The sequence below is a fragment of the Pongo pygmaeus genome, chromosome 14 (genome assembly GCF_028885625.2).
Source record: "Pongo pygmaeus isolate AG05252 chromosome 14, NHGRI_mPonPyg2-v2.0_pri, whole genome shotgun sequence".
NCBI lineage: Eukaryota > Metazoa > Chordata > Mammalia > Primates > Hominidae > Pongo > Pongo pygmaeus.
Window position 1 is genome coordinate 45,375,534 of NC_072387.2, and position 21,222 is coordinate 45,396,755.

General features: G+C 39.2%; 1 protein-coding gene across 1 annotated transcript; it reads left to right on the forward strand.

Moving 5' to 3' along the window:
- Positions 1 to 3,507: 3,507 nt before the first annotated feature.
- On the forward strand, positions 3,508 to 13,422 carry RFXAP (regulatory factor X associated protein). Its single transcript, XM_054446437.1, has 3 exons — positions 3,508 to 4,243; positions 9,729 to 9,836; positions 11,963 to 13,422. The coding sequence occupies exons 1-3, from the start codon at positions 3,644 to 3,646 to the stop codon at positions 12,071 to 12,073; spliced, it is 819 nt and encodes a 272-aa protein (XP_054302412.1). The 5' UTR covers positions 3,508 to 3,643; the 3' UTR covers positions 12,074 to 13,422.
- Positions 13,423 to 21,222: the final 7,800 nt, after the last annotated feature.

The window sequence follows — 21,222 nt, forward strand, 5'->3', positions numbered from 1 at the left end:
TGGATGGTTAGAATTTGAGGCTTATATACCTAAATTAGTGAGGAAAGGGAAGAAAAGGGAAGAAAAGGGAAGACGGAGTAAATGTTCCTATGGGATGAACAAATAGGTTCCTTTAGGAAAAACAAATGTGGTTTTAGGAGAACAAATGAGAAATAAGGCATTTTGTGATAATATATGTTTATGTAGGTTTTCTGAACTCATGGTCATGGGGTATTTATGGTAGATTTACTCTTGGTCTCTATCCTGGTAGTAGCTTTCCTCAAGAGGGAATTTATGATGGTCTTCATTTATCAGAAGTTTCAGCTTTTAGTCAGATAAAGGAAGCTCTGAGAAGGCTTCTTTCTGTATCAATTGAATCTCAAGTGTCTTCAGCTTAAAATAATCTTTATGCCAATTCTGGGGTTCTGTGTGTGTCACTACCTGAGATAAAGAATGTTAGCACATGATTCACAAACATTGATAAAATATACAATACTCAATACTGTAAATTCTATACATTCATAACTTCAAGGTGACTTACTATTTCTTATGAAAATCACTATCAGTTTTTATGAATTCACCAACAATAGTGTCCCAAATTCAAAATAAGAATAAATGCAGCCAGACGAGGTGGCTCATGCCTGTAGTCCCAGCACTTTGGGAGGCTGAGGTGGGCAGATCGCTTGAGGTCAGGAGTTCGAGACCAGCCTGGCCAACATGGTGAAACCCCGTCTCTACTAAAAATTCAAAAATTAGCCGGGTGTGGTGGCAGGTGCCTGTAATCCCAGCTACTCAGGAGGCTGAGGCAGGAGAATCACTTGAATCCGGGAGGCAGAGATTGCAGTAATCCAAGACCATGCCACTGCATTCCAGCCTGGGCAACAAGAGTGAAACTCTGTCCCCCAAAAAAAAAAAAAAAAAAGAATAAATGCTTGACTATTCACAATAGCAAAGACATGGAACCAACCTAAATGCCCATCAATAATAGACTAAATAAAGAAAATATGATACATATACACCATGGAATACTATGCAGCCATAAAAAGGAATGATACCGTGTCCTTCGCAGCGACATGGATGGAGTTGGAAGACATTATCCTCAGCAAACTAACACAGAAACAGAAAACCAAACGCCACATCTTCTCACTGATAAGTGAGAGCTGAACGATAAAAACACATGGACGCAATGGAGAACAACACACACTGGGGCCTGTTAAAGGTGGGTGTGGGGGAGGGAGAGCATCAGGAAGAATAGCTGATGAATGCTGGGCTTAATACCTAGGTGATGGGATGATCTGTGCAGTAAACTACTATGGCACATGTTTATCTATGTACCAAAACTGCACATCCTGCACATGTATCCCTGAGCTTAAAATAAAAGTTGAAGAAAAAAAAGTAACATTATTTATGAATAAAGTTATATTTTTTCATTTAAAAAAAGGAATAAATGCTTGGTGTCTGTCCAATTCAGTAAAGAAGTAAAGTGTACTTTTTGTTCTTTTTCTTTTTTTTGGTGACGGCAAGGACATAAAGTGTACTTTTGACACGAATGTTGGTAGGTATTTTTGTTTATATTGAGAATAAACAAAAGTGAAACAATGAAGATGTATGTAAGATCTTCACTTGTTCAATGATGTGATGTAAGTAATTTCTTTGCCGAATTGCAGGATAGTTTTCAAATACTGAAAGAATATTTCCTCAGTTGGGGGGGATTGGATATTCACAATGTGACAGTTGCAGATAGAATACGTTTTCAGTTTAATCTTTTTTTTTTTTTTTTTTTTTAGATGGAGTATCACTCTGTTGCCCAGGCTGGAGTGCAGTGGCATAGTCTTGCTTACTGCAATCTCTTCCTCCTGGGTTCAAGCGATTCTCATGCCTCAGCCTCCTGAGTAGCTGGGATTCTAGGTGTGGGCCACCACACCTGGCTGATTTTTGTATTTTTAGTAGAGACGGGGGTTTCACCACGTTGGTCAGGCTGGTCTCGAACTCCTGACCTCGTAATCCACCTGCCTCAGCCTCCCAAAGCACTGGGATTACAGGTGGGAGCCACTGAGCCCGGCCTTAAATTTAATCTTCATTAACATTTTCACTATCACTTTCTTAAGTGCAGAGACAATCAACAATAAGTGTAAACCTGCTTTGTAGCATTTGATCATTTCCCTGGTGTAAATACTCCAATAGTGGCTGATTTCAAGCAATCAACATGACATACTGAAGACGGAGTTGGGAAAATGTGTAGTAACACACCACTAAATAATATTTCCGCATACAGATACAATAGACATAAATAACCTTAAAAGCACAGATAATGATAAAACATAATAAAATAATTAGAAAATGAAGAGTTCTGAGATTTGTAACCTTTGTTTTTAATATAATCTTAGTGTAAGTTTATGTAGTAAGACTTTTAATAATAGCAGTGTTTAATTTTTCTGCTAATTATATTCCTGAAATTTTAGCAACCAGTTACCATCAGTTGGCCCTAGCACACCACCGACTGCAGGCTTTACTGATGAGGAAACTGAGGCTCGGAGAGGCTGTCACGAACTTGCTGTAGTCACACAGGACAGTACTACCTAGGTTGCTCTAATTCCAAACCTTCTCCCTTCCACGTGCCTCTCTTTAAAACATAACTGATCTACCTATATGTCAGCACCCAAACATCTTAGTGTGAATGGATTTATAGTTTGTTGAATAAAGTCATTGCTTTCCGGTAGGTGGGATGGGAAATCTGACTAGGCGAAAGAATGGGATGAAGGGAAAAAGAACATCTACTTAACAGTTCAGGATACTGCAGGATATTTTCTCTCCTGGGATTTGGGCAAGCCAAGATTTAACAACCAGCAACTGCCCAGCAACTGATAGAACTGATAGAACATTCATTGTTTTTTTAAACGTTTGCCATTCAGTATTCCTTTTCACACATTTTCACTGTGTTAAACGAAAACGTTAAGACTTATCTCATCAGCCACAGCAAAGAGCAAGTATTAACAATCAAGTGAGTTTCCAGGAGAAAAAAACAAAGTTATCCCTCAGTACAAATACAACTCGGCCAAAGGTATGGCCCACACCTCTCCGCTCCACTATTTTCAAATAAGCCACCTCTGCCTTCATGGACTGCGAGCTAGTGGCTCTAGGCTGTGACACCACTACATCGCAGCTTCAGATCTCCCCTTGCAGGCAGTTTGGGGGGAAATAATAAAATTAGCATCGTAACACTGCAAGTCCTGAGACTGCTCAGGAACAATCCTAATTTGCATACTGGAACTCCTGTAGAAGATGCTTTGAACCGTTTTAGATACAATAGGTTCAGGTAAAAGGGCGCTGCCTTGCCAACCACTGCAAGTTTTCACCTGACACAGCCCCCGAGACCCTGTCTGCCAATCCCCCAGCTGGCCGAAGGGGACGCAGCCGCACATGCGCAGTCAGTCCCGTCGGTTGTGCGCTCAGCCCCGCCCCCAGAAGCGCCGCGCTCCCTGACAGCCCGCGGGCGTACACACGCTGACGCGCAGGCTGCGGTCGCGCAGGCGCAGTCGGGGCGCCTTCGCGGCACACGCGCCTTTTACCCCAGCGTGTCCTGAGTCTTTGGTTCGCTAAGTGCCGTTAGGCCGGGCAGGTGCTAAAAGCCCGGGGTCGTGGACCCCGGCCAGGTCTCAGCAGCATGGAGGCGCAGGGTGTCGCGGAGGGCGCGGGGCCGGGCGCCGCCAGCGGCGTGCCCCACCCCGCGGCCCTAGCCCCGGCTGCGGCTCCCACCTTGGCGCCAGCCCCGGTGGCGGCCGCGGCCTCGCAATTCACCCTGCTGGTGATGCAACCCTGTGCTGGGCAGGACGAGGCTGCGACCCCCGGGGGCAGCATTGGGGCGGGCAGGCCCGTTAGGTACCTGTGCGAAGGGGCCGGGGATGGCGAAGAGGAGGCTGGGGAGGACGAGGCGGACCTGCTAGACACTTCGGACCCTCCGGGGGGAGGCGAGAGCGCGGCTAGTTTGGAGGATCTGGAGGATGAGGAGACTCACTCGGGGGGCGAGGGCAGCAGCGGGGGCGCCCGGAGGCGGGGCAGCGGTGGGGGCAGCATGAGCAAAACCTGCACCTACGAAGGCTGCAGCGAGACCACGAGCCAGGTGGCCAAGCAGCGCAAACCGTGGATGTGCAAGAAACACCGCAACAAGATGTACAAGGACAAGTATAAAAAGAAGAAGAGCGACCAGGCCCTAAACTGCGGTGGGACTGCCTCGACTGGCAGCGCGGGAAACGTCAAACTCGAGGTATCAGACTTAGCTGAGGCCTGGGGATGGGAAGTGGAAGAAGAAACCCAATCTTAACGCAAACCGCATCTCCAGGGCGTGCCTCCCCCCTCCCCCGCACTTCCAAATGGGCCGGGTTGCAGTGACTGGGTTAGTGGTTGAGAATTAGAGTGTTTGCCCTAAATTAAAGTTTATACCAGCATGTGCAAAGCAATAACAGTTCTGTTGAACTCATATGATAGGTGCAGAAATTTCAGTAAAAATAATGTGACATCGGCAGAGCTGTCATAGATCTGGGATATGGCTGGAAGAAAATAGAGTAAATGATCGGTCTGGTTCATCGCTAAAGGAGACTTAGGAACCTAGATGAAGTTGGTACTTCTGAGAAAGTCATCTCTTTCTGTTTTCACTACTCTATTCTCAGTATCCAGTTCTCAGTACCCAGTCTCAGTACCTCCATTTGTAATACTCCTGTATTTAGTACTTTGTTCTTAGTGTCCTGTTCTGTTAACCCTCTTCCTAGTACCCTATTTTTAGTACTGCTATACTCAGTTGCCTGTCTGTATTACCCCTGTACTTAGTACCCCTTTCTTACAACTCTGTTCCCAGTACCCCTATGTTTATAAAGTCCCTTGTTCTCATGTTCTCACTACCCCAATACTTAATATACCTTGTTCTCAGTATCCTTGTTCTTAGTATCCTGTTCTCACTTCCCCTTTTCTTAGTACCCCTGACGGGGGAAAAAAAAAGGATGATAATGGGATATAAGTCTCAAAAAACTTTTGGATTGTTTGATTTGAACTAAGTCAAAGGTAAAACCAGTGTTCTGGAGTTCGACTTCTGGGTGCAAATCCCTGTTGCATCATTTGCTGGCCTTGTGGCTTGACTAGGTTATTAAACTCTGTAAAATGGGCATTAAAATCGTGTGTCATTCAGTGTTGCTGTGAATATGTGAGCCATTCCATATTGAGTGTTCACACACTGTCCAGCAACTGGTTAAAGTTTGCAAACCTTAGCCATTATTATTGTCATTGTTAATGGTATACTTTGAGGCTGTCACAGATAAGCAGATATTTCTTCTTGTGAGAGCTATATAATCGCTCAGTGTAGAGAAAAATTTAATTTTGTTACAAGTGATCCAAGCCAGGTATGGTGGCAAGTGCCTGTATACCCAGCTGTACTTAGGAGGGTGAAGTGGGAAGATTGCTTGAGACCAGGGGTTCGAGGCTGCCGTGAGCCTTGTTTGCATCACTGCATTCCAGCCTGGATGACATAGCAAGACCCTGTCTCCTTAAAAAAAAAAAAAAAAAAAAGTGATCAAAAAAAATTTTTTTAAACTGCAAGCTGTCTTAGGTTCCTAGGATGTATTCTAAGTCTTTAAATTTCTTAGTTTCAGGCTGAACTTGAAGTGCTCCATTACTAAAATATTAGACCTTGTAATTGTTTACAAATGTAATGTTCTAGGCCAGGCTCAGTGGCTGATACCTGTAAGCCCAGAACTTGGGGAGGCCTAGGAGGGAGGATTGCTTGAGCCCGGAAGTTTGAGACCAGCCTGGGTAACATAGGGAGACCCCATCTCAACAAAAAATTTTAAAAATTAGCCAGGTATGTTGGCACATGCCTGTGGTTCTAGCTACTCGGGAGGCTGAGGTGGAAGGATCATTGAGCCCAGGAGGTTGAGGCTGCAGTGAGCCATGATTGTGCTGCTTCACTCCAGCCTGGGTGACAGAGCAAGACTTTGTCTCAAAAACAAAAAGTATAATATTCTAAATATTTCTAAAATTTGCAGTTGCCGGTGTGTCATACTTAATTCACACTGGTTAGGACTGAGTGACTTCTCTTTCCCTTAAGTTTTACTCTTTTGGAGTAAGAGGACTCCTTTGAGTATCTGGTGACTTAATGAAGACTCTTCCTAGAAAAATCCACTATGTAACTTTAATTTTGCATGCTAATTAATGGGCTCAGGACTTCTGTAATCTTAGTTTAAAAACCCCCTTAATCCATATTCTTATAATATGTTTTACCAAATCTCTGATTACGGGGATTTAGGGAAATAAGCATCTGGAAAAGAATGAAAGTTAGTAAAGGTGATCAAGTTTCTTCCTCAGTATGTTCCACAGGTGCTCATTCACTTCAGAATTCTTTAGAGAGGGAGAAAAATAATACTTTTTTCCTTTCTTTTTTTTTTTGAGACAGAGTCTTACTCTGTGTCGCTCAGGCTGGAGTGCAGTGGTGCGATCTCGGCCCACTACAACCTCCACCTCCTGGGTTCAAGCAGTTCTTGTGCCTCAGCCTCCTGAGTAGCTGGGATTACAGGCATGCACCACCACGCCCGGCTAATTTTTGTATTTTTAGTAGAGATGGGGTTTCACCATGTTGGCCAATCTGGTCTCAAACTCCTGATCCTCCCACCTCAGCCTCCCGAAGTGCTGGGATTACAGGTATGACCCACCACGCCGGCCTAATAATACTTATTTTCAAGAAAGAAGTAGTTAACCTATGGCTGCTTACTTTTTTTTTTTTTTAAACTACCTAACATTTACATCTACAGTGAGGAAAATGTATAAAAGGCAAATAGATACTGAATTAGAGTCTCCCTCTGCACCTCCCACAAAAAGAACCTTATTACTATTTTGTTATTTATTTACTTATCTAATTTTTTAGAGATGGGTCTCACAGTGTTGCCCAGGCTGGCCTCGAATTCCTGGGCTCAAGTGATCCTCCCGCCTCAGCCTTCCGAGTAACTGGGATTATTTCACCACTGCACCTAGCTTCACTATTTTAAAATAATTTGCATGACTTTTTATGGAAGGGAATTAATTGCTATAAGCAACAAATAATAGTAATAGCTTACTATCCAGTTTGTCTTATATTGTGGGATACTTTGTCAGTTCTGAGGAGGTAACAAGATCTGTAAGTCTTTATCTTTGCTAAACTGAGTGTAAAGAAAATAACAGTGCCAGCCAGGATATAATAAGAGCCAACTATATAGTCCGGTTTTAGTAGTTCAGAGGAGGATAGATCATTGTAGGCTGAGATACTCCAGAAAGGCTTTGCAGAGGAAATGTGTCTCTCAGTATAAACCAGAAAGGATGAGTAATAGTTTACGCTTAATGAGCTGAGTTTCTTATGTGTCAAGCACTGTGTTAAGCTGTAAATGGAGTCTCACAACCCTTCAGCAATGGGATAGATAGTATATTTTACATACATGGAAACTGAGGCACAGAGAGGCTAAAGAATTTGGCCTAGGTCATACAGCCAGCAAGTACTGTACTCAAACACAAGCAGTCTTATTTTAGAGCTTTCCCTTTTACCTCCTGACTATACTGCTTCCCTAGAATTCTGGTAGATAAAAGGAAAGAGAAGCACATTTTAGTAAAGAGAGAAGTAGGAATACAGAAAACATTTTGAAGATAGCAAGTGGACTATTCTAGGTAAAATAGTTGAGTGGAAAATTCGTGAGAGAGAAATTTGGAAAGATAGGTTGAAGCCAATTTTTTATAGTATTGAATGCCAGACTATGGGATTTGGGTTTGGAGTCTTTAAATGAAGTGATCTAATTAGGAAGTAGCAGAGGATCCTACCCTGATGGAGTGGGTTAAAGTTGAGAGCCTGTAGATTTTGAGACTCTTTCAAAGATTATTATAGTAGGACTGACAGGTGATGATGGTGTCTTCTGCTATGTTGTGAGCAGCAAGATTAGAAATTAAGGTCTCTATTCCAATGAAGAGTTTATTAAGGTAAAAAAAATTAAAGAAATTGAGGTATCTAAAATTAATATTTCTTACACAAGTCAAGGTTAAATGAGGAACAAGTGTGTATAATGTCTACTCCACCAATCTAAGAACTATGCTATATGAGAGACACATAAAGGGACTAGGGATAAATGAATTGACCTCTGCTGGTGGAATTGTTCTTATTAAATATCTAAAAAGCTATCATTTAAGAGAAGCAGTAGACTTACATGGCATGGTTCTGAGGTAACTAGGACTCTTAGGCATAAATCACAAGGAGTATGTATTTCAGCTCAGTTTAAGTAAAGCTACCTAACATTCTACCGAAATGTTAGAGCTATTCAAAACCAAATGAAATGTGGCAAAAGTTGGTAAACTCTGTAGGACAAAAAGCATTGCAAGTTTTTGAAAAAGAATTCCAACATCTGTACAAGTTTGGATTAGATGACTAAAGGTTATTTTCACTACAAGCTTCTTTATCTAATTCAGTATCTAATATTTTGTGATATTAACCTTTTGAATTTCCATAGTGGGGTTGTGAGGGCAGAGGGTACTGTACCATCAAGTCAATTTCAGCATTCCATTATCTTGCACATAAAAATGAAAGAATCTCATAAATAAAATCAACTCGGGGGTTGCTGGAGGAGGAAGAAATTATTTTTGTTTCCTCTGGGTATTAGAATTTTCTTTTTACAGTTTTTATGTGTTGAGGCCTAAAATGTTTAGGGATGAATTATTTTTGTAATATCAGGTTGGTAAACTTCTCATAATGAAAGAGATTAAGGAGATATTCTCATAGATAACTCAGAGGCCAGTAGAAAGAAGGCCAAGAGAAAAAAGCAGCATAGATAATATTCTAAGTAAAGAACAAAGAGGTTAAATTCATGTAAGGTATGGCTTTCTGGTAAAACATTTATAATTTTATATTTGCTTAGTAAGAATTTTGGATGTGGTATTGTGGCATAGTTTTGTAAGAGTCAGAATATTTCAGTCAACTAAACAATATTTTGTTATGCCAGCAAAATTACAAGTATTTAAGATGCTGTCAGGTAACTGGGGGTACATATTTGGTAATAAGTGCTGCTGATTTTGTTTTTGGGCAGTGAAATCTCAGGGTAGTGGTATCATTTTAGGATTTACCTGTTTTGTTCATACAGGTGGCAGGAGACTATTTATACTAGTGCTTTTTCAAGCAAGTTTATCTAAATTTTGAAAGCTTTGGTTATCAATTGCTTCTTTAAACAATATTTTACTACTCCCCCATTTGTTTTGGTTGCTAATTGGGTAAAAAGCTATCAGATATCTTATTGAGCAGTATATAATTTGCCTCTGAGTTCATACATTTCATCCAAAGGCAAGCAGATTATGTTTTGGCCTGGATAGCATTATATAAAGAGAATGGTCAATTCCACTTGGCATTTTTTGTAATATTGAAAATAGCTCACAAGTAACTCTGCCTCAATCTTAGTGGCCCACCTCTCACACTATTACTGTATCACACTCTATCACACACTATTAATTTTGAGACCTGCCAAGAGACTAAAGAACCCAGGTTGAAAATCTAGGGGGAGAGGGAGCGAGGAGAAGTGTTACATTAAATTAACTGCCAATACTTTGCCTATGATAATGAAGAACTTTCCCAGAGTTTCCCAGAGACTGGGCAAGAAGAAGGAAGAAATGCAAAGACCTGTTCATTACATCTTTGAAATACCTGTAATCATGACTTATTACGTTAACTGTTTATCTATTTGCATTTTTATCATTTATCCCAGGAAAGTGCAGATAACATACTCTCCATTGTTAAACAAAGAACAGGATCTTTTGGGGATCGTCCTGCAAGACCTACTCTTTTAGAACAAGTGTTAAATCAAAAAAGACTGGTAAATATCTGTTTGTAAATCAGTTATAAATGTGTTAACAAACGTTGTTTGTTATAAATGGAACTATTGAGATTTTTGAGATTTTTAGCTCATGACATCACACTATACATCAAAATAAATTCCTAATAAGAAGTCAAAATTTTAAAAAAAGAATCGGAACTTTACCTCAAAAATCTGTAATGAGATTTTTTTTTTTTAGCATATATAGACAAAATCACAGAGAAAAGATTATAAACTTGACTACATAAAAATGAATGCCATGGTCAAAAATGGTGGCAAAATGCACAATGACCTAGAGCAAAAATATGTACAACAAATATAAAAGACTATGGTTAATGTGGCTGGTATTTTATCACATAAAATATTCCTGGTTGAGCATGATGGTTCCTGCCTGTAATCCTAGCACTTTGGGAGGCCAGGTGGGAGGATCACTTGAGGCTGGGAATTTGAGACCATTCTGGGCAACACAGCGAGACCCCATCTACAAAAAAATTTAAAAATTAGCCGAGTGTGATGGTATGTAGCTGTAGTCCTAGCTACTCGAGAGGCTGAAACAGGAGGATTGCTTGAGTCCAGGAGTTCAAGGCTGCAATGAGCTATGATCATACCACTGTACACCAGCCTAGGCAACAGAGCACCCTATAAATCATTAAACATGATCAGTTTCCTTATGTATATATAAAATATGTTTGCCTGTTTGACAGCTTCAGTCTTAACTGCAAAGAAAGGTTATTACAAAAATTCCTATAATTCGATGAGGAAAACCTTTGGCTTCAATACATTGCAAAAGATACAAACAGAAAAAAAAGGCAGAATACCATTAAATGATATGGAAAGGTATTCAATATCAGTAAAAATAACAAACAAAAAGTGAAAATTATTTAAACAATTACGCACAATGATGCAGTGATGTTGAGACTTTCATGAAATGGTCATTCTCAGGTAGTTAATGGCATTATATATTGGTATGGCACTTTCAGAAAGCAGTTGGGCAATATGTACCAAGAGTCATCCCTTTCGACTCAGACATCACATTTAATATGAAGACATTTACAGAACGTAAATCCTAAATATGGATAGAGTTAAACATAAAGGTATTGCCAGGAATATATTTATCATAAATAGTAAAAAAGGTAGTTGAAACAGCCTAAATGTCCAACAGTGTCATAACAGCTAAGATGAATTTTAAACAAAACTATTTAATAAATAGAAAATGTACTAAGATATAATACATATAATCTGAAAGTCAGTATTTGATGATAGTATGTTCACCTTATTCAGTTTATCTTTTTGCAGCTTATTGGGCCAAAGATTTTTTTCTTTATAAATTTATGTAAGTATTTTATTATAAAAACATATTACAGGAGACTGTGGCAGGATGATTGCTTGAGCCTAGGAGTTCAAGACTGCAGTGAGCTATGCCCACGCCACTGCACTCCAGCGTGGGGAACAGAGTGAGACCCTGTCTCTAATAATAATACGTTAATCATGGTCTGTTATATTTGTTATATTATTACAACTATATTTTAAAGTGATGAGTGTACAAAAAGGTATTGGATGTTTTAGAGCAGTTATATTAGTTTTTTTCCTGAAATTTTGGTATATACCGATATATATATACATATATATGCACACCTATACACACAATTTTTAATTTCTTTATGAAGACTTAGTTGGCTAATGAGAAACTTGACTTCTAGCACTAGTTTATATGTATGTACAAACTGGCATTTAGCTGCTATTTTCACATGTGGCGCCCTTTCATCTCCATTTTTTTTCTTGCTATAATCCTGGGTCAGTGCTACTTTTAGCTCTTTGTTCTTACATATTTCAAGAGAGTATATTTGCCAGCATATTAGAGAAGGTGTTTCCTTTTTGCACAAAGTCACCAATAACAGACTTCACCCGTTATTTTTAGGTTTTAGTATTTTGATGTGTGACATCACATTATTTTTAGTTTGCAGCTTAGTTGCAGTGCATCAGATGTAAAAGTGATTTTGATTCAGGCATATTCTTGTGAACATATTGTATCATATGTAGGGACACATTAGAGTAATTTCATAGCATGAAAACAGTCTAATCACACAGATTAATGCTATTAATAATTTTTTTCTTTTCTTTCTAAGTCATTACTAAGAAGTCCAGAAGTAGTGCAGTTTTTACAGAAACAGCAACAACTATTAAATCAGCAAGTTTTGGAGCAAAGACAGCAGCAGTTTCCAGGAGCATCAATGTGAGGGAACTTATCAAGAACATCTACATGGTTTTTATCTTATTGTAATAGATGAGCATATTTCTTTACCAGACATAAATGGGGTAATAATATATGCCTGTAGAACATAAACATTTTCCTGTAAATGTATGTGTGCATTTGGGGATAAATAAGTACTGCACTTTGTGCATCTAATCTTTCAGATTACTATGAGTTTGAAGAAGTCAGCTTATCTTTCCAAAATAACATTTAATTATAATGTTTTTTAAAAAATATATTCCTCTTCAGTCATTGTTACTGAAGGTAATGAAGCGGTTACTTTCTGTGGAAGTCATAAAGTTAATAGATATTAATCTTGACTCATCTAGCTCAGTGGTTCTCATCAAGGGTCAATTTGATTGTCATAGTGACCTTGAAAACCACTGCCTTTTAGTGAGTGGCCAGGAATGCTAAATGTTCTGCAGTGTCAGGGGTAGTCCCACATACTAAAGATTGTCTCACCCGCAGTGCCAATAACACTCCTAAGAAATGTTGATGGCTATTTTGTGGTGCTAACATGTAGTTGGGGCACCTATAATTGGGTTCTCTTAATAACCTTTCTTTGCAGTTAAGACTGAAGCTGTCAAAGAGGTAAGCACATTTTATATAGATGTAAGGAAAGTGATTATTGTCTAATATCTGTGAATTTAGGATGTGCATCTCTTTTCAGAGGTGTGTTAGTAAAACCTGACGGATTAACTAAGCACACTGGGATGTGTCTCCTACAGTTGGCTTCTCTCTTTCATGTTACCTGTTAGTGCTGATCTCTTAAAGCAGACATTTCTTGTTTGTTGAATTTGTGAACAGTATAGATCTCAGCCCACCAATGCCAAGACAAAATTATTTTTCTTATACTTCTTTTTTATTAAACAAAATGAAAAAGATCCTTTTCAAAAAGGAGATCCTGAAAATAAAACTAACACTCCAGCATTTTGTCATTGTTTTTCACAATTTAGCTATCTGAAAACTGTTATTCCTAAGTAATGTTCAAAAATGATAGGTAATCTGGATACCTTTTTCTTATACTTTCTCCTAGGAAAAACTTTAAAACTTTAAAAAGGCAAACCTACCAATAGGAATAACAAATTAAATGTCAAGAGAGTATATCCAATATTAGGATATAAATGTATGTGTCTCAAGTTTAACTATACAAAAATTTGTTACTTGTTTTTTAAACTCTATTAAAGTTCAACTTAATCATGGCTGTTCTAAGAAGTACTTATGGAGACCAAGAATGTTTTTGTTCATTTCTTAATGTGTGTATTTTGACTTGCATATCTGTTCAAAACACTTTTAACAAAATTAATTCATTAAAGTCCAGTTGTTGACCTTTGAGTTGGCTGATTTCTTTATTCTGTTCTTTATTCTTACTAGATGCAGAGGAATTCATCTACTGTCTGTTATTAACTGTTAGTTTATTCTCATACTTACGATATTGAGAGTTTTTTTGAAGCTTAAGTTACCCTTTATGGTGAAAAACATTAGCTTATGCTTCTTTAGATGGAATAATGGGAAAGGAGGGAAATGGGAAATGGATGGAAATGGGAAAGGAGGGAAAATAATAGCCCAGTGAGAGCTGAATGAAAAGGGACTGAATTTAAATATTTGTAAGAACTTTGTGATGATGAGTAATTGTCAGACGTGGGATAGATAACTGAGAGGCTCAGAATCTTTACCAAGGATATTTTTTAGGATAAGGTAGCTGTCTGTTCATGAATTTGGATAAGAATAATAGGACAATATTCAACACAACTTAATTTTTGTCTGCCACATTAGACATTTTTTACCTTATAAAATGATCAATAAAGCAATAAGGTTTATTTTGGGTAGATGTATTGCAGTGTGTCTCCAGTTTTTTATCCTTGTGTTTACTCATGCCATTTGCCATGTGACTTTGCTGCTCCTCCTACCCATTGAGCTTGAATTTATTTACCTACCCCTTAAATCTAGAGGACTGGCCTTGTGACTTGTTTTTGCCAATAAAATGCAGAGGACATAACAAGATGCCAGCTCTGAATAGACTTCTGAAAGTTTTGAACATTTCCACTTGTTTTTTAGAGTCCTACCCTGCTGCCATGGTAAGAAGCCCAGCCTAGCTTCCTCGATAATGAGACACATAGTCCAGTCACCTGTATTGTGCCAGCTAATAGCTGGCAACCAGCCACACATGTGAGTGAGGCTATGCTAGATAAGCTGTCCAGCCAGCCTGCCAGCTGACCGCAGATACACTTGATAACCACCTGAGATCAGCCAAGCCTGGCCCAAATTTGCAGAGCCACCAAATTGACCTGTAGATTTGTGGGCAATAATAAATTATGATTGTAAACCACAGAGTTTTGGGGTAGTGTGTTAGATGCAGCATTTTTGTGACAGTAGGTAACTGATACACCTAGCTGCTATTTATTGTTGTAAAACAAATCACCTGAAAATTTGATGGCTTGAAACAATTATTATTTCTCACAGTTCTGTATATGATTACTGTGATTTAAGATAGCTGTGCAAACGCTTTCAAGCTAGGTGTGGCAGACCATATTTTTCAAAGATGTCTGCACAGTATCTCTCACCCCACATGCTCTTATGCATTGTTGTCCATTAAGATATAAATTTTCTTTTCTATCCTTTTGAATCTGGGCAGGCTTATGACTGCTCTAACAAAATATGGCACAAGTGATTCTGTGCCAGTTCATTTGAGGAGATATGATAAATATACATGTCTATTTGTAGTAATAAGATAAAGGAATTCAAGCTTCCATTTTCCAGCAAAGTTGGAAAATAAGTCATATGATAATGTGGGGTGCAGGAAGTAGTAAGGGGCTTTAGAAAGGAAATATTAGGAAGATACATTAAAGTCAGTGAAAGAGACGGCTAGTAGCAGCTGGGACGGTTGCTCACCAAAGTTATCCCAGAACTTTGAGAGGCCTAGGCAGGCAGATCGCTTGAGGTCAGGAGTTTGAGACCAGCCTGGTTAATGTGGTGAAACTCTGTCTCTACTGAAAATACAAAAATTAGCCAGGCATGATGGCGCATGCCTGTAATCTCAGCTACTTGGGTGGCTAAGGCAGGAGAATTGCTTGAACCCAGGAGGCAGAGGCTGCAGTGAGCTGCGATTGCACTACTGTACTCCAGTCTGGACAACAGAGTGAGACACTGTCTCAAAAAAATAAAAAAGAGAGCTGGCTAGTAGCTAGTAGCCTACTAGTAGCCTCTGAGAGCATTTTTCCCCTTCTTTCGTAGTAGAATTTTGGGTTGGGAACATAGCCATATATAACCATATAGCTGATTCTCACATACCATGCCAAGGAATCCAGATACAAATGATGTGTGTACGATTCTATTTACATAAAGTAGAAAAGCAGGTGAAACTTTGCTGTCAGAACAGAGAAGGAGGATAAAACACCCGTGGGAGCAGGATACAGTCTAGAGGCTTGAGGAGGTTTCTGGTGTTCCAGAGATGCTTGCTTTTCCAGTTGCTGGTTAGGCATGTGTATTCTATTAGTGAGAGTTCAACACGCTATGCATTTATGATTTTTGTACTTTTCAGTATGTATTTTACACTTCAATTTTTTTAATAGTTGATTTTATTTTTTTAAGACTTTCTCAGCTACCCCTGCACTTGAGTGTGGCCATATGAGTAAATTCTGGCCAGTGGGATGTAAGCACAGGTGATAAGTGCAACTTCCAGATGGCAGCCCGGGGCAAGCAGCCCATTTCCTCTCTTCCTCCATCCTGCTGCCGGGAATGTGGACAAAGCAGTGGAGCATCTATGGGCCAAATGAGGGTCATTCACTGGGGAAGGTGGAATAACAAAATAGAAGGAATCTGTGTCCCTGGATGTCCTCAAGGAACTGAGCCACCACACTAGCATGGGATGCCCTTTCAACTACTATGGGAAAAAGAAATGGAGTATATTGTTTCTACCACAGTTATGATAATGATATAACCACAGTTGTTATTATTGTGACAGCCAGCCAAATCTATTTTCTAAATAATACCGTAGGGAAAAGGATTGACAAGTGGCATTAAAGACTTGGCCTACTGGAAACCAGGAATTTGTAATGGCAATCTGCAGTTATGTGATGCTGTTTCACTGGGCTCAGCCATCTGTATTAGTAGGAAACATAGATGACAGGCTTGATGTAGGGTTCATTTGGTGCAAGGAAGTAAGGGATGAGGACGTAAGGATGCTTCTGAAAGGACTTTTAGGAATAGGTTTGAGCTGAGCAGAGAAGAAATGAGGCTAATGGAGACTGGAGGTTCCTATGACATTGCAGTGTAAGTGTCGGAAGTATGAGAGCACAAGGTATTTCAGCTAGGAATCTATGGACTCAGGAAGTGAGCAGTAGTCATTACAATCAATTAGTGACAGCCCCAATTTTTATTCTATAATAAATATTTATCAATACATTTGGCCCTTAGAAATGCTCAGCAGCTAGACCATTAGGCTTCTGCTTGAAGAGCTGATTTGGAGCAATTAAATAAGCCTTTAGGATTTAATGGCAGGAAAGTCACTCAGGGAGGACCTACCTCAAGGAGGAGCTCAAAGCATTTTGCTTCAGCTCATCAAACAGAGCTCTGGAGCATTGCAAAAACGATTTTAAAAAATGGCAAGACAAAAAAAGTAGAAAACTATGGAATAATGTTTTGCTTCAGGTGTAGTTAATCCAAACTGCTACAAAGGAAAATTGGGGCACTGGTGGTGTGGGATGGGAGGGTTCAGTAGTCAGGAGACAATCTTTTGTTGAAATGATCTTTTATATTGCTTGAATTCTTACCATGCATATATGACCTTTTCAGAAATGTTGTTCTTACTACAAACTAAAAAAAATCTTGTTAGAAATTGATGTCCAGGCACAGTGGCTCATGCCTGTAATCCCAGCATTTTGGGAAGCTGAGGAGGTGGATCACCTGAGGTCAGGAATTTGAGACCAGCCTGGCCAACATGGTGAAACCCCTTCTCTACTAATAATACAAAAAAAGAAAAAAAAATAGCCAGGCATGGTGGCACGTGCCTGTAGTCCCAGCTACTCAGGAGGCTGAGGCACGAGAATCACTTGAACCCAGGAGACGGAGGTTGCAGTGAGCTGAGATTGCACCACTGCACTTCAGCCTGGGTGACAAAGTGAAACTGTGTCTCAAAAAAATAAATAAAAGAAAAGAAAAGAAATTGAGATGTGTAGACAACTTATGCTTACAGTAATTGTTCCTTTGCTTTCTATTTTTCTAAAAAATTTCAACAAATGTTTTACTTGTGAATCTTTATTTACATATATGTGACACTTATGTGTAGTGAGATTTCCCCTTGGAGTTTACAGGCCATCCTGGGGTCCGAAATATATACTTCCCTGCTGGAGATACACCAAGAAAGTATAATCTAAAGACAATATGACAAAATCTGCCAATTTTCTAGCACTTTATAGTTTTCAAAACAATTATGCATATTTGCTTGCTCTCCACAACAATCCCATAATGCACGCACAATTATTAGTTTATAAACACAGAAGCAGACTTTTCAAGGTTAAATTACTTCCTCAAGACTGCACAGCTATTGGACTTAAATCCAGGCCCTCTGATTCCAAATGACTTACTGCACAATGCTGGAAGCTTTCGTCACGGGCCAATGCAATGTGGACATGCCCCTTGCATTTCGGCAGTGGAGGCACCATCATTGGGCCATAAGAATAAAGCCTTTGCACAAATTAAGCCTTGATTTTTGGAATGTGTTAAAAGACAGATTTTATGTTAACCTTAATTATATTATTTTAGGAAGTATTTTCATTTGTGCTAATGTACTTGAACCTCAAAACATTGCAAGGCAAGTAGTATCGTCCTTGTTTTGGGATGAGGAAAGCAACTCAGAGAAGTTAAAGTGACGTATAAAACGTCATATTGTTAGAGCCAGAGCCAAGATTTGAACCTAAAATTGTCTCCAGAAATGATGCTTTTTCCAGAATAGTATGTTGTTGCTAAAGTAAAAACTAACACTTTCAAGTGCTTAGTTTATTTTTTCTTGAGATGGAGTTTCACTGTCGCCCAGGCTGGAGTGCAGTGGCACGATCTCAGCTCACTGCAACCTCTGCCTCCCGGGTTCAAGCGATTCTCCTGCCTCAGCCTCCCACATAGCTGGAATTACAGGTGTGCACCACCACGCCTGGCTAATTTTGTATTTTTCGCCAAGACAGGGTTTCACCATGTTGGCCAGGCTGGTCTTGAACTCCTGACCTCAAATGATCTGCCTACCTTGGCCTCCTAAGGTGCTGGGATTACAGGCATGAGCCACTGCGCCCAACTGCAAGTGCCTATTCTAACACAGTAGGCCCTTCAATAAATGCTAAGTAATTAAATTTTTTTAAATGAAACTTTCTGTATGCATACACATGCAATTTTATATAAATACATTAATAATCGTATATACTGAGAGGTTTTTGTTTAACTTTTTACCCCCTTCTGTTCCTTTTTAAAATTTTCTTACCCTCTGTTTCCATGCACCACCCAACTTCCAGGTAACCTTTGTCAACTACCCAGTATGTAGTCTGTTTTTTTCATGTTTGTATAATTACATATGAACACATATATACATTTAGAATTGTCATTTTTACATAAAAGTGTGAGCATATTATACACGCTGTCAGTATATTGCTTTTTTTATGCAGTACTGTGTAGAAGTCCCTCTAAGTCACTTGTATAGCTCTAAGTCATTCCTTTAGATGACTGCAGAGTATCTCATGATATGAATGCATCATCATTTATTCAACTATTCCATTGTTGATAGGCATTCACTTGGTGTCATTTTCTACCACTATGAACAGTGCTGCAGCAGACATCCTTGTAATGTGTCCTTATGTACCGGTGTATATTGGTGGTTTTATGGCCTTGGGATTGACTTCCAGAAGTGGGATTGCTGAGTATAGGGCTATATGTTTCCTTTAAACAGATGTTGTTATATTCCTTTCCCCAGGAAATCTGTAACACTTAACATGTTTACCAGCAAATGAAAAAGGATTAATTTCCCTCACATCTTTGCCAGTATTGTTACATTTATTAACATTTCCTGGAATACTGGTAAATTAAAGCATCTTTTCTTTTCTTGTTCTTTTTTTTTTTTTTGAGATGGGGTCTCACTCTGTTGCCCAGGCTAGAACGCAGTAGTGCAGTCTCAGCTCACTGCAACCTCAACTTCCTGGGCTCAAGCGATTCTCCTACCTCAGCCTCCTGAGTACCTGGGACCACAGGCGCGTACCACCACTCCTGGGTAATTTTTGTATTTTTTGTAGAGATGAGTTTTTGCCATGTTGCCCAGGTTGGTCCCAAACTCCTGGGCTCGAGCAATTTGCCCAACTCAGCCTCCCAAAATGCTGGTACTACAGGTGTGAGCCACTGTGCCCAGCCTAAAGTATATTTTTATATGCTTGCTGTTTATTTTGATTTGCTGTTCTGTGAATTGCTTAGTCATATCTTTTGCTTATTTTCTGTTAGGCTCCCTTTTTCTAGCTCAGGGTGTAAAAAGTCTGATTAATGTCATGAAATTTAACTCTTTGTCACTTCTATCCTGTTTTTTTTCCAAATCTAAAATGTGTTCATTTACTTTTTTATGGTATCGTTTGCCATAGGAGCTTTTACTTTATGTGTATTTCAATATGTCTGACATTTCTTTTATGGCTTCTTGGTTTCTAGTTCTTGGTTTAAAAAGTCTCAAGTTGGAATCTTTCAAATGATTACTGATTTATAATGTCCCATTTCTTTTTCTAGAATTAGAAAATATAATTAATATTAATATTGTCAAATAGTTCTAATTGCTTTTGTATAACTCAGTGAAATGGAAATTTTAGTATTTTTTAAAATCATTATTACACCCTCAGTTTTTAACTGTCTTTAGTTTCTAACTTCCTTAGCTGGAAAAATGAATATTATACTCATGACCACAGATACTGTTGAAGGTACATAGATTAGGACCTGTGTGCAGATAGCAGTTTATTTGAAAATGGGCTGAACTACTGTTTATCTAGCAGACTTGCCTCACTATAGAAAAAAAAATCTGATTTAAATACTGCTTTTATTGAGTTTGAAGTTAACAGTTGTTTTTAAAACATTTTAATGAAAATACTTGACATATTTAATAATTAGGTGAGTTGATCTCACCTTTTAATCCAAAGATGAGCTGTTTCCCCCATTACCCCTAACGTGTAGTACACCATCCTCCAAGCAGTTGTTTGGATTATTCTAAAGCATTGGACATGAATTTTCTAAAAAATCATCTACTGCAGCAAAATAAATCTTTCCTCTTCAGAGCTTTACCCTCGTAGCAGAAAAGGATGTAGCCTGTCTTAAGATGTATTCCATAAGCACAGATGCTGATTTTTATGAGCTATTTGTAGCTTGGGCTTTAGAGGTTCCAAGAGTAGGTTCAGCATGAAAACAAAAACGGAAAGCTGAGGAAGACAACCAGAAGATAAGTTATGACTAGTGGGATTTTCTGTTTGTGTTCCTCCTATAATTGCACCTCGAATGATTTACTCTTCTTAAATTGGAGACCACAGTCAGCACTAATAAGATTTTATACCGGCTGCCTTTGAAAATCTAATAAGCAGCAGGATATGTTAATAGTAATATATTAATTAACATTAAATATTAGTGTTAAAATTGTTACTGTTTATTATGGTAATATGGTTATATCATTAAACTATACATGCATACCTGCACTTCACCATCATGCTGATTAGAAGCATCTGCAGAAACTTGTGGGGGGCATAGTGAGGGTAATTGTGACAGCAATCGTTTTCAGAAAATGAAGGGAACCAGCCAGTGTGGTGGCTCATACCCGTAATCCCAGCACTTTAGGAGGCCAAGGCAGGCAGATCACTTGAGCCCAGGAGTTTGAGACCAGCCTGGGTAACATGGTGAAACCCTGTCTGTACAAAAAATACAAAAATTATCTGGGCATGGTGGTGCACACCTGTGACCCCAGCTTTTCAGGAGGCTGAGGTGGGAGGATTGCTTGAACCCAGGAGGTTGAGGCTGCAGTGAGCCCTGATCCTGCCACTGCACTCCAGCCTGGGTGACACAGCAAGACCCTGTCTCCATAAACAAAATTAAAAAAAAATGAGGGAAACTGAGTGTTAGAGAGATCAATATTTTTCT

Bases quoted from the DNA above. Each gene is read 5' to 3' on its own strand.
- RFXAP (XM_054446437.1), top strand. From the start codon at position 3,644: ATGGAGGCGCAGGGTGTCGCGGAGGGCGCGGGGCCGGGCGCCGCCAGC. The intron at 4,244-9,728 runs GTATCAGACTTA...CATTTATCCCAG, and splicing joins CGGGAAACGTCAAACTCGAG to GAAAGTGCAGATAACATACT. The intron at 9,837-11,962 runs GTAAATATCTGT...TTTCTTTCTAAG, and splicing joins TGTTAAATCAAAAAAGACTG to TCATTACTAAGAAGTCCAGA.